The sequence below is a fragment of the Frieseomelitta varia genome, unplaced genomic scaffold (genome assembly GCF_011392965.1).
Source record: "Frieseomelitta varia isolate USP_RPSP 00005682 unplaced genomic scaffold, Fvar_1.2 scaffold_780, whole genome shotgun sequence".
NCBI lineage: Eukaryota > Metazoa > Arthropoda > Insecta > Hymenoptera > Apidae > Frieseomelitta > Frieseomelitta varia.
The window spans coordinates 2,076-16,351 of record NW_025110568.1 but is presented as its reverse complement, the minus strand read 5'-3'; the positions used below and the strand labels follow the sequence as shown (position 1 = coordinate 16,351).

General features: G+C 38.8%; 1 protein-coding gene across 1 annotated transcript in view; it reads right to left on the bottom strand.

The window, feature by feature from the left end:
* LOC122535865 (protein rhomboid-like) overlaps positions 1 to 13,915 on the bottom strand; it is a 163,352-nt gene extending 149,437 nt beyond the window's left edge. The window contains exon 1 of the mRNA XM_043667744.1: positions 13,221 to 13,915. Coding sequence (XP_043523679.1) covers positions 13,221 to 13,381 — 161 coding nt within the window. The 5' untranslated portion in view covers positions 13,382 to 13,915. The remainder of the gene's footprint in view (positions 1 to 13,220) is intronic.
* Positions 13,916 to 14,276: the final 361 nt, after the last annotated feature.

Sequence of the window (14,276 nt, the reverse complement as noted above, 5' to 3'; positions counted from 1 at the left end):
TAGTTTCAATTGATCGAAGTCGTAGTGCATGAACGCCGTGAAATATGAATGTACGCGAGCAGACGTATATCAGAGGAAGGCGATCTTTCATTTATCGAGCAAAGGAGGATTATTGTAAGCGGAAAGGGAGAAAATTGAATGCGTTAGGTCGATGGCGGTGGGTGGACGTGACATTAAAAGAAGATCACCGGCCCCTCGGATTTCCTTGGGAATTCCCATTCCTTTCGAACATAGTACGTTGAGGCTGGAAGTGGGTGTGATTTGTCTACTCAACGATGTGACAGCTCCCTTCTCGTGCCTTTCGTTCCTTTTTTCCTCCGCGCGGGTCCAATAATATTTTCATCGCGAATGTAACGTAGTTAATCTTGCGGACTACCTTGCCGGAAAATATTATTCTTTGGGAACGTCAGCTATGGAGATGCTTTCAATTTAGAACTACAATTTCTTTTTTTTTTTTTCTTCTTCTTCTTCTTCTTTGTCTCGCACGTTTTTATTCTGGCGTACAAATCGATAACGCGCGTGGAAAACTTGCTCGCATTTCTAAAATGGAATTACACATTTCATTCTTTCATTTTCAATCAGTCTTTCTTTTATTTTTATTTCAGTTTCATCTGAATTTTGCTTTTTCAATGATTTTTGAATAACAGCATGCGAAAAATTGTTCGCTTCGAGTGCGTGGAATTCGTATTGCGCGATTTATTCCAATTTCATCGGGATACTCTTTTATTTAACTATTTAGAAAATTCCACTTGTTAAATTTCGATATTTGTTTATTTAGCTACTTAGAAAATTCTTACTCGACTGATTGTCTGAACTGAAAGTAACATAGAAACGAAGTTTGGCAGTGATGCAATGATGAGTGACGCGATTAATTCGCACGAACGTGAGAAGTATCCAATTTTTTAAAGAAGAAGGTCCTCTTCGAGGGGGGCCGATCGATCGATGGGATATATATTCAAGAAAGAATCGTGTCACGGGGAAAATGGCAAGGAACGAGCGGCGCTTTACGCGCCAACAAATAATAGATCGCGTTGCGATGATCGAGAGGACCATTTATCTTCTGAGTGAATCACGGCCCACGGGGAGGAAAGAATAATGACAAAACGCTTACCTTCCCGGAGCCCCTCGAGTTGCATAAGAGAACGCCGGCAGCGTGGATTCTGTACTCCTTGTCGAGCTGCTCGTGCTGTCCTTGAATTTTCCTGCAAAGTGAACGAAAAACGTCGCGTTACACATTGGGCCTATCGTTCATTATCGTGGAGAAGAAATCATATTTATATTATAGGATATAATAATATAATAATATAATAATCGTTCACAGGGTTAATTTTCATCGAAAAATTTAAGGAACTTCAAAATCGGAAATTTTTTAGGAATTTTTTAGGAATTTTTAGGAAATTTGTTTAATTCTTTCAATTTTAGAAATTTTTCTAAACAGGAAACATAAGTCGTATTCAACGAATAGTACTCGATTATAAAAATAAATTTTTAATTAAATGTTCTGAAACGACCTCTCCATGGAAGTTTTATTCAGATTCTAAAATATCTGTTCAATGGTGAGAACATCGTTTGAAAATGTTCGCTTTTTCCCATAAAAATTCCATAAAGACAGATACTTACTTTTTCATACGAAATATGTAACAGAATTTTTTTAAAAAATGAAAAGAACCTGTTAATTCCAATTCCTGGTCGAAATCTATTGTTCTTTTTACTTGCGTATTTTGTTAATTAGTAGGCTGTGGATTTTCATGCATTTACTGTCAACTCATTTTAGCAAAGCTGTTCTAATTCGAAAATATTATCAACACCGTTTGCCACAATTTTTGCAAAATTCAAGTGAAACAAATTCTTCTCCCTTCAGAAACCATTTGCATAAATATACGCGGCCTATTAATTAGTATTTGGTCGTTGGTATTTCTTGGGCAGAAATTTCAAGAAACCTTGCAAGAAAGGGCAAGTTTCAGTTGCAGTATAAAGTTCGTACAAAAAAGTTCCCGACAGGAATATAAACTTTGCGCCACTTGTACTGCAACTTTCCTTTATGGTACTTGAATACAGCTTTTCTTATTCACCATCCTCCGTGGAAGTTCCGATTGATTAATATTTCCCATAAACTTGTTAACAAGGATTATTTTAATCTCCATTATACTCATATAAAGTACCCGTCGTCGTCGTCGTTGCTGGGTCATTCTTCGAGCAAATTTCCCAGCGATATTCAGCTGAGAGGTTTTCAACTTTTCGTTCGTTTAATTTACTGTCGCAAATTTTTCAAATGCTACAAAATGTGCGTCCGTATATAAAATTAAACTCCAGACTAACTATCGTTGTGTATAATAAATATAATAAACAATGAGCAATGCTTCGATGCTTCGACACTGTTCGTTTCGTTCGAAGCTCGAACAGTCGCGAATTTTCTATTAGAGCATAGACACAATTTATCCAAGCTCATAAGTATAACGTTTAATTGGGACGAAATATTCATAAACCAATTAACAACATACACCATGACCATTGTACATTATACGACGATAGATAATCGACAGTAATTAATTATTGAACGGATCATTACGATCAACCTAGTGTACGAGCGTATCTCCGACCAGAATTATCCTTCCCTAATTAATCATCCTCCAACTTTGAAACCAACCTTCGTTGCTCCGTTCTCTCTGCCACTTTGTCTCGAATTTCGTTACACGTGTGTTGTACGTAGAATAGTTATGAAATTTATATACACATATATAATTGAGACACACGATTTACGATATTAAACATACAACTCGCGTAATTAATAATTTGATATTATGGAAATAAAATATAGAGCTTAATAAAATGGCGCTCTGGTGGAAAATAAAAATGTGGTATCGATATTTTCTTTAGCAGTGATTTCCATTAATATTCGAACACTAAATATTGAAACTGGAATCGTAAACGATATATTAAACTTAGACCAGCAAATTTCAAATTTTATTCTATTTTAAGATGTTTTTACATTGTAAAGACACTTTTCTTCTTGAAAATGCTGTAGATTGTTATAGTATGTAAAAACACTGAAACTCTCCCCTTTGCAACGATATCTCGAAACTTGCTGTACGATTTCCTTTCACCGACATTAAATATTGAGCAAAAATGTTGTCACTTCTTGAATTTTCGTCACCTGAGCCCACCATTCAAAGTTCAATAAAATGACAAAAATAAATCGTACATCAAATTTTCTAGTTTTCGAGAAATCGAGTGTGAGATTCAATCGTGAAAAAAAGAAATTCCCCCATGCACCCGTTACGTGTAAAAAAAAAAAAAAAAAAAAAAAAAATGTAAAATCCTATGCTTCGGTCGTAAAAATCGCGAAAGAACGTCGTCATCTCGGAACGGATAAGAATCGTGACAGAATTGAAAGAAGGTCGAAGGTAACGAGTCCTTTGAAGAGAGGAAATTCTCTTAAAGGCGAGTACATCGATCGATCACCCTGTACTTGCAACGTAGCCTCGTAGCATCCTTATGCGACTCGCAATAGATTTCGTATGCAGAGGAAGCCTCTGTGTTCCACAGCCATGAAGACGTAACTAACGTTTTACTGTCGCACGCGTATATCTCATTTATGACAAAATCTGTAAAACGCACATTGAAATATTCCGTTTTTATAGCCGAGGCCTAAAGCAAAATATTCGTATTCCACCTATGTGTGTATGTGTATGTGTGTGTGTGTTGCGAGAAATATCTGACAACGGATACCTTGTTCAGTCTCTCACATTTTACTCCGAGTCGTTTGATGATTTGAAGGAATTGAAAGATTTTTACGACGATCTTATTTTGACAAGACGAACCTGTCATTTATTTATTCATATTCACCCTAGTTATTATCATATATTTGTTCAACAGTTGATGAAATAGAAAGATCGTAGAAAATTTGGAATTTGTAATACTCACAGTGTGTTGTTTATTTATTGTTGGTGTGGCTGAGGAAAAAATATCGAATCGTAGGATTTCGTGAAAATTTGGTATTTGTAATATCGTGTACGGAGCGAGTTCTTTTAATGTTTAAAATTTGTCAACGTGAAAAGAAAGAACGAAATTCTTCTCACAGCGAGTTTGTTACTTGTCTCTAGAATTTTTATCATTAAATTCCATTTCATTTAACAGACGATTGATGGAATTCTGAACCGTAAAATTTCACGAGAATTTTTTTAAAAATTGCGCATCTACGAGCAGAAAAAAAATTCTCTTCAAAATGAATTTATTATTAAACTTTATTGCCTATCGTTCCTAGAACCGTCGTTATGAAATTTCAATGTTTGGTGCAGTACACGGTGAACTTTGAACCGTAAAAATTTACACTAGATATACGAAAGATGTTCGGACCTCTATACGGGGAGAAATAGATAAACTTTGACGAGAAATATGTTCGAAGACTCACCTCTGTCAGACAAAAAATTTAAAAAGAGCCAATTCGAGATTGTGTGGAAATGAAAATGCGTCCTGTCACGAGAGTTGCACGCCAGACAAATAACAAACTAATGTGCATCATGTCGCGTCAACAGTATCAATTGTCTAAATAAAAGGTTTGTAGCTTTTTTCCGCCGATAAAGAGAGAGAGAGAAAGAATGTGTGGTTCGCGATATCGACGCCTTTCAATTAAAAATTGCTCGATACGATGTGTAGGTGTTGGAAACTTTTATTCTTTCTGAGTCTTCTATTTTTTCTGAATATTTCATTTTGCATTGAAACATTAATTTCTAACCATTATTAAGTCTGATTGATTACGATAGTTTACAGTTAGTTTAATAATTTTAATTGCTCTCTGTAGTTGGTTCAATGATTTGATTTCTTTAATTTTAACTTCTAAATGGAAAGAGTTTCGTCATCGTTCACGATACTCTGAATTTTCATATTGATCTGTTTGTTGCACGAGGATATATAAGTATGTCATGATACAAAAGACTTTTCAGATTCATTTTTATACGTTCAGAATAATAGCAAATTCCAACATAGCATTCCAGGTAAATTTACAATTCACACTCACGCAAACAAAAATACCGTAGCGATTTCCCTTCAACAACGAAATTTGAATTTGGATGATTCAATGTCAAAAAATTCTAATCTACGTGTGCAACCCTCTCAGACAAGTAAAACAGATCTATATTCAAATACACAAATCCTGCTTTTACTTATTACGGACGTTTCGAATATTTTGATACGTTCGTGTGGACAACAGGCGAATAAATCTCGATCTCTCGTAAACATGAAATATTTTGCACGTTTCTGGGGGAGGGGGAAAAAAAAAAAAGAAAAAAGAAAAAAAGAAAAAAAAACAAACGAATAAACCACCGGGGCCGTTTTTAAAGATAAATGCAATCTCTCCCGCCGTGCGTGCATTATTCAAAGTATCAATTAAAGCCGGCAGCTTAAAACTAATTGAAGTTGGAGATCGATCGAACGTGGTTTAGGCGGACGCCAATGGAAACGGGCATCGGATTCATTGTTTCGTCCGTTAACTTAATTAAATCGAGCGATACGTCTCTTTCACGGCCGTCAGTCAATGAGAGGAATTTGAAAAAAGGACTGCGCGCATACCGCGATTTATAGCTTGTTTACTCGGCTCCGTTCTCCGCGGTGAAATTTTCCAAACCGGGATTATTGCTTTCTCCTCGCTTTCGTTTATTTTCCGCGCTCCGGAACTAAATGGAAAACAACAAGTCGGTGGGGGGAAAAAAAACCGGCGCGTTGAGGAAGTATTTGCAAAATTCAAAGGCACGTATCCGATAAATGTAGATAATGTAATGTAAAAAAGGAAGAAAGAAAGCGAAAGAAATACGTACATCTAGTACAAGATCTTTAATTTATTTTCACTCGTTCATTCGAAAAAAAAATGTTTGACGTCCCATCAGATTTGTTTTCGAGATCTCACTTTCTTTTTTAAACAGAGTTGTATTTTTTTTTAATGTATTATAATAATTATTATTATATTATATTATATTATTATAAAAATTATCACTTTAGGAGATATTTTGACTTCAATTTCTTTTACAATGCACGAAAAAATGTACAATTCTATTTAAAAAGAATAGTGAAACCGCTTTCAGCTAGAAAAGTCTGATTGTCGAGCGTAAGATGTCTCCCTCGAAAACGGGGCAAGTTTCATTTCAAACATTTTATCGTTTAATGAATAATTGTGGGGACAATTGCGTGGACGAATTAAAGTGAAACATCCTGCGTATGGATATACGCATTTCGAAATTTGTTTCGTGAAATTGTTCGATCGAGTTATTTACCCTGCCGCAAATTTATTTCCACTTACGTTAATTGCCACCGATCGATGGACAAACAACGATTTATAAAATGCCAAAACGACCAAGAAATTGATTTTTCTTTTATTAAAAAAAAAAAGTCAAAGTAAATTGTCAATAACAATCCATTCTGATTGATTGTAAACAGTATTTTAGTGAAATCTTCTTGTTCAAACAATTTTAATCTAAATTTTTCATTTGTGGAAGATTATTGAAAACGAGAGAAAAGAAAGTTGTAAAGGTATATATTTGCTAAATTTAATAATCACGATAATTGGATCATGTCGAACATAATTAACGAAGCAAGATCCTATCACAATTACTAGTAACAAACATCACCAGAAAAACATTTTATACGATATTATTACCAATCAGCTCTGCTCGTACTATTGAAATTAACATCAATCAACTGGCATACCAATAAACGTACTATCAATTAATATCATGAGAGATTTAATCGTTTATGGATCTCGAAACATTAATTAACTATCAATAACCGTCCACTAATTTTCGCCACGGATATTCAGCATGTTGCACTCTCGTTAAAAGAAAAAAAAAAAACGTTACATATTTCTTTCATTTGAATTCATCGATCCGACTGTATCTCAGCTCACGTTACACGAGCGAAAGAGAGAGAGAGAGAGAGAGAGAGAGAGAGAGAGAGAGAGAGAGAAACATATTCGATAAGCGTCTCCAGTAGTATGAGAAAGTATCAAAACCCAGGGAAAATCCTGGCAATATTTCGAGAGGCTAAAACTCGGAAATCGCGCCGCGTCGGATTTGTCGTTATTACGTTAACGACGATTGCAAGAGGATTGCAGATATCGAGAATGAAAAGTGTCGAACGATGCCAGCGGGATACTTGTTTACCGTGCGTGCAGCATTAGCTGTTTTATCGTCGGCGCTCGCGCGTACGATAGGAATAGATAATTAAATACGAGAGGCTTAACACTCCGCGTGGGGTGGTGAAACGGGGTGTTGCACGGGATAGAGGTGGCGAGGGGCGGAGGGGTTAGCTTAACGAGGCAAATTATTAGACCGATTAACTCGCCCCGATGATCGAGAGCGGAACTGCAAACACGCAGCCACGTAACATTCAAATTTCCAAACGGGTACGGAAGAGCAACTTCAAAGCGAATCTCACAAAAGTTTGAAAGGTTGAAAGGGAAACTGTTGCGAAGTGAAACGAGTAGACGATTGAAATCGAAAAGAGACAGAGAGAGAGAGAGAGAGAGAGAGAGAGAGAGAGAAATAATCGTGAAATTAAAATGAAAGATCGAAGTGAAGTACGGAGAAAGAGAAATGGGTTAAAGCGACGTGGATGATAGGAGGAGAGATGAAATTTATGTGACAAGATCGAGAAGGGACTGTCGACACGCCGATTTATTCGCGTACCATTCGAGAATTTTTGAAGGATCTATCCGACTTTCGGTAGCGCAGATTCGACGATCCCTACATTTACGACGCTTTCGTCTTCGTTCCACGCTTGTTATTAACGTACATACATACATATATATATATATATATATATATATATACGTATGTGTACATACAATTTTTGATAGTAATTTTGACCAGACACTGGCGAGATCTCTTAAAGATTTTATAAAATGTGACTTTTGCCATGCACAAGGAATCGATCATTAACTATGAGTTAGCAAAAGTAAAAGCATGAAAGTATAAAAAATACAATGAAACGCATAAATTTAAACTTATCGTAATTCTTCACCAGTCATTAATCACTGAATATTATGTGACGTAAGGTTACCAACGCAGAAAATCTAACATATGACTCTAGTAGCGTTAAACAAAATAATTTGTTACGAAGAATCTATTAGAAACAGAAACTATAATTTGATCAAAAATAGTTTTTATCACAGTATTTTAAAACACTCCTTCTTTTCTTCAAGCTACTACTACAGTTCTACACGATCAAAGTGAAAGAAAAAATATAGTTATGAAGAAAGTGTTGAACAGAAAAATCCTGTCTTACGAACTTTGATTCCATCAAAATGCTGCGAATTAATTGAACTAATTAAAAGTTACGAATAAAATATTGCGGCAATGCAACGTTGATGTTCGACGAGTCGAAGAATTTAGAATTTTCACTCGAGAGGAACGATCAAAGCAGCCTAAATAAACTCGCAGAGAAACTTCGGAAAATTCGGAAATTTGTCTGAAATTTGTCGGAAAGAAGAAGAAGAAGAAGAAGAAGAAAAAAAAGAGAAGGAACCACACGCATAAATATTGAGTTTACTTGGCATGAAAATCTCAAACTCTGTGTCCCGCGACTCCTCCACCGTTGGGGATGCTTTTCCTTTCCTGTTCGTTCTCTCGCGCCATCCCCCCGTTCCGAATAAAGTTTCGCCTTTTCTTCGTAAAGTACGTCCCACAACAGAGCCGCACGTCCAAATAGAATACCCGGCAGGCTGCCGGCAAGTAAATACGCGAACGAAGTATATTCAATTTGCAAATCCATGAATACCTGTCGCGCCGCGGACTTTCCAAAGTGGCAATGAAGGAATTATCGCGGGGGAAAACGACTTTTCAACCACATCACAAATGTTCTTTGCCAGCAACTTGGTCATTCGAATCGGCGTTGACTTCGACGTTTTAACTCGTACACAAGTATAATATAAGTGGATCTTTTAATCAAAACATTATTAAATCTATGTATGAGATTCTGGTTCACAGATCATCCAACAGTCACAAAGTTTCATCCGAAATCAAGGTAAATAATCGGTATTGATTTTTTACAACCCGCCATTTCCGAGGAGCTCCGACTTTCCGAAATTTTTCCAACGCCTCTTTTCTTTTTTTGATATATTTCCTGACGTTTTCTGTGCCCGTTGGATTCAATCTTGCGGTATGAAAAAAGTTTTTACACAAGCCGGAATAAACGATAGTGAATGGTATAGTGTGTGCAGCGAATACAATCGATGGAATAAAATCTCGACTAAGCTTCGAAACTGTTCAATCAAACTTTATCTTTTTGAAAAACGATTTAATATCCACCGGTATTTTATCATTTGGTGGAAGTTTATAACAAAGAATCCTTCATCGGTTCAACGAAGTGTATAAATTAAAAAAAAATAAAAATAAATTGTACGTTGCTAAATGAATCGTGTATTATCATATATATTATAATTATTCAATTTATTATAACACATACAGAACGATTGTATTCGTCTAATCAACATCAATATTAACTCTCGAACGATTTTCACTATTGAAACGATACATTGACGATAAACCATTTGATAATTTCGAAGTAGTTTCTTAAACTGCGCGTGAAAGAGTTTTCAATCAACGAAGAGATTTTTGCTAATGGCAATAAAATCGGCGACAATTCTCCAACGAAACCTCTAATGTTTTGTCTAAATACGGAGTAATTATTTACGAGTACCGCAATGCGTGGGCGGCTCGATTCTATACCGACTGAAATGTCGATGGTTTACCGGTAGATGTAGGTCACCGCAATAATTTCTGACATGTTTCGCATGTTGTGCCGATAATAACGTATTGTCCGATGCGAAATGGATCGGTTGGTAAACGACAAATCGACGCGCATAAACGTAATAGATTATTAGTGTCCAACGATTGTCAGCAACTCTATCATTTGCTACCAATATTATCGTAAATATACCAAAACCGTATCATCGGAAAATTACCACCTCGAAAATACTATATTCATTTGCGTATTAAACAGCGGCTAGAACTGTTACGAGCACGCGACTCCTTTTTAAAGCGTTATTAAATATTACGAAGATTCGATACATTAGAGATTTAATTTCTAGTTTAATCTACTAGTTTCGTCAAGTTCGAACTCGTTTTATACGAGTTATTTTAAACGGCAGACTGAAATTTAATGACAAGTGACAGAGAAGAGTACAGTCTTTTTTTCTATTCTTTTTAAGACGTTTCGAGTTTCGAAAGACATTGTCTAACAAAAGATACAATGACACACGTCATTACCGGCTGTTTTTGTCTAACTTTCAATCAAAAATACATTTCGAGACGCAGTTACTTTCCATTTCTAAATACTGCAACCTAATCTGACACACATATCTGTGAGATAACACTGCGTAATATTTGACAAATTCACAGAAAATTACGACGTCGCCATTCTCGCGTAGATGATAAGCTACGAACGAACAAATTTCCATGAAATCGTTGGCCTAGACGAGGAAAGAATCATTACGCATTGGCAAATGCGTCGCCGTTGCAAGATTCTCATGGCGACATCGTGCAATCTCGTTTTTCTTTTCGTAAGATCCCCATTGTCCCCGAGGAGACTGTGCGTCGTCGTTCCACGGAAAAATAAATAGAGTCAGAACCGTCGCAGGACGACCGGGGCCCATTCTTACACGAAGGACTCGCCTATTTGTCCCGAATGAAACGAAAACACACGCCAAGAAAAAAAGTTGCTCGTTATATATACCGGGGGGCACACACGTGTCTTCTCATGCGATGTCTCAGCCAGCCCGAACTCAGTGACTCATAACAATTTTCTCGACCCGCGTATTATTATAATTTTGCTCTTGATGCCACCGAGCAGAAACTAAACGACGAAACAACAAGCAACGTTGAAGACGTCCTCGACTTTGTCGAATTCAAAAATATACACGTGATTTGACGACAAGGCAGTGTACAAAGCAGATACATACTGAGAAACGTTGAATGAATATCACGAGGAAACGTGGAAATATTCGCGGAAAATTATCGGTACAAGCGAAACAAGTATCGGGCAAATTATCTCTGGCGCGGAACATTTTTCGCGAATATCGAACACGGACAAGAGCGGAATGGCAGGTACAACCAATGATACCGGGGGAAAATCTGGCACGTTTTGTTCATGTTTCATGGAACACGATAAAGAATCGTTCGCTAAATTCGCACCGCTATCGGACAATAACGCTACTTTACTGCAACACGTGCAGTTCTCGATGGAATCAAATTCTCCGGCCGATCTCTTCGACGTACTTACATACGTACTCGAGATGTGATTCCATTCGCCGCTTCCAATACCAGCAGGGTAGATAATAAGACACTAACAAAACGAAACGTTACGTTACGTCGAGAGCGTACAACGAAAGCGAATGAACTTCTCGATGGCATCTTCTTTTTCCTTTTTTTTTTTTTTCAATCCGAATACGTGGTACCTACACGCGGCGAAATAAATCGCGAAAATTATAAAAAGACGCGAAGGCTCAATTTCTCCCCTTCCTTCCCTTCAAAAAAAATTTCGTAAAACTGCCGTGTTTGCCCGGTGTTTTGAAAATTTTCACGCGAGACTTTTTTTGCAAACAAAAACCGTTAATCTCTGCCCTCTCGTGTCAGCGGGTTATATTTCCGTTTGAAAAAAATCGGAGAGGGAGGAACGTCGCGACGTGCTGAAAGTCTCGCGGCTGCTGAAAAAACGCGATAGAGAAAATATGATTTTGATTTGAAATTGAGTTTCTGATTCGTGAAAGCCGCATCTTTGTCACCAAGTTATTGACACGTGATCATAAACTTCTCCAGCAATAAACCAACGTTTTCGATACCGATTACTTTCAATTCTAATGTTCGAACAGTTTGATCCTTTGCCATGGATTTTAAAACAATTTAATTCTTCGCCTTGGAAACTTTCTAACAATCTTCGGTCGGATTTAACTGTTTAACGTCGTATTACGTCAGGAAATATCGTCGAACTATTAAATTTCTGTTTGGAACAATTGAAATCAAAGTTTGGACACGAATCGTGTTTGATTACAAATACGTCTGCGTTTTAAGATTAGTTTATAAACTGTGAATCACGTGAGATCGGCACACAGGCTGTTAACGTTGATAAACGTTAATATCTAAGTTACATTTGCGGACAAAAGTTACTAAATGTTCACTGTCTCTACAAGAAAGTATCACTTTTATTTATTGAATTGTCATTCAGCGGCACGTACTCTCTGTAAACGTTCGTAAACATACATCGAGATATTTACAAGTAGTCGATGCCAAAAAGTGAAAATGTCTGATAGATCGCGATGCAAAGAAAAAAAAAAAAAAAGAAAAAATAGCGGCACGCGATTGAAGCAACGGGAGCAAGCGAGAAGAAGAAAAGAAACGGATCAACGCACGCCTTTTTCGTGGTGTCTCGATTTTTCTAGTCCTCCAGCCAGAAAAAGAAAAAAAAAAAAAAAAAGAAGATCGTTCCTCGCACGACAGATGGTGCTGACAGAACGAATGCGTCAAAACATGTCCGACCGAAAAGAATTTCGGAGGCAGGTTCGAACACGTTTTCATCGATGCGTGTCGCGACCTCGATATCGTTCCCCAATGTGAAAAGACATCGGCGGATTTCAAATAGCGATTCATTTGGGCCCTCGGCTCGACGAAAACGATATCAAAAGAACGTGCCGGGTCTAACGAAACAAAACGGTGGCGAGCCCTCTCCCGTTCATTTATAGACCACAGAATGACAAGAGAGAAACGAACTGTCGCGTGAAACGAGGCGCGTTTAGCCAGCTCGACTAAAGCTGTCGATGTCATTGTATCCGGACCACACGGGAAACAGTTTTCGCCGGCCGAAAGAAATAACGCACGCGCGCGCGCGCGCGAGAGAGAGAGAGAGAGAGAGAGAGAGAGAGAAAGAGAGAGCTCGCAGATAATACATATTTCCGTCAGCAGCGGTGTACAAAACGAAAGCTTTGTTATCGAAATATCACTCTCTGTGAACGTGATCGAAAAAGCCCAACGTGACCACGTGGTCTATAATAAAAAAAGAAAAAAAGAAAATTGCCAACAGAGAAAGAGAGACGATCAATGAAATCGAATTTCGTACACCGCACGATGGTGTATATATTTCGAACAAGTGCGATTCGCGTATTGAGAGATCATCTTCTCCCGTTTGTCTCAGCTTCGTGCTACGAAGGTAAAAGGAGAAAAGAAAGAGAAGATATTTACATGATCGACGTGTGCTGCGGCCTGTCGGCGTCACCGGCATTGTTCGTGCCCCCTGTTAATCCTTGCACCTGTACGTTGGTCGCGATGCTAGTCCTTGCCGGATGTCTGGCACTATCCTTCAGTATTTTTTTCGCGCTGAGCGGCGTGGCTGTCACGCACATTGTCTTGCGCGGTATCACGATCACCTTGGTAGCACGCACTTTGAGGAGCGTCGTGGTCGTCGCGTGCACAAAAACAACAAACGTCGGTCGTCACGATCGGTCGTGACGAGAGCAGCGGGGGGCAGCAGCGAGTTATCGGGCTCGGGCGCGTGAACGTGGATCGCGAGACAAAGCGAGAGAGGACAACAAAGTGTTGCCCGGGGCATACGTGAAAACTTTCTTCGAAGAAACAATCTTCGACAAGGTGAATTTATCCGAGGCCGATCGCGTGGTGGTTTGTATGCACTGGGTGCGAGATGTGGCGAGAGAATCGACTCGATGTGACCGGTGGAGGGGCGAACGCGTCGATTCCTTCGCGGGATGAGAACTCTGTCAACGTGAAGACGAACGGTGCACGCCGGTTGGGGCGGTGCGTATGCTTCGCGTTCGTTCCGCGCGAGAGATAAGCCCCGCAGCAAAGCACACGGGTGTAAATAAAACAACTCGCGTCTCGTTCGTTCACAGATCCCACCTCATGGCGTACCGCGGGCCTACTGAGTGACTGACTGACTGAGTGACTGCCGCGAGCTTCGAGCCACGAGCCACCCTGCGTGGGTGCACACGCGGTCTCACTGCATGGAAAGGCAACGAGCGCGCCGATTGGCCCGCTCCAGAGGCTGGTCCTCGTGGGGGGCAAGCGCCGGCCAATCAGAACGCGCGAGTCACCACCGTACCACCGAGCAAACTCTGCTCGACGATTTTCTAGCACTCTATCGCGAGCCGTTTCGCGGTGCGTTCTGTCTTCTAGCTGTTTCTCTACCTCTCTGCCTGCCTTTCGCGAAACGTCCTTCTGTTTTTCGCGTCGTGCACGATCGTCTCGATCTTCGTTTCTTTCTTTTTTTCTCTCTCGATCCAC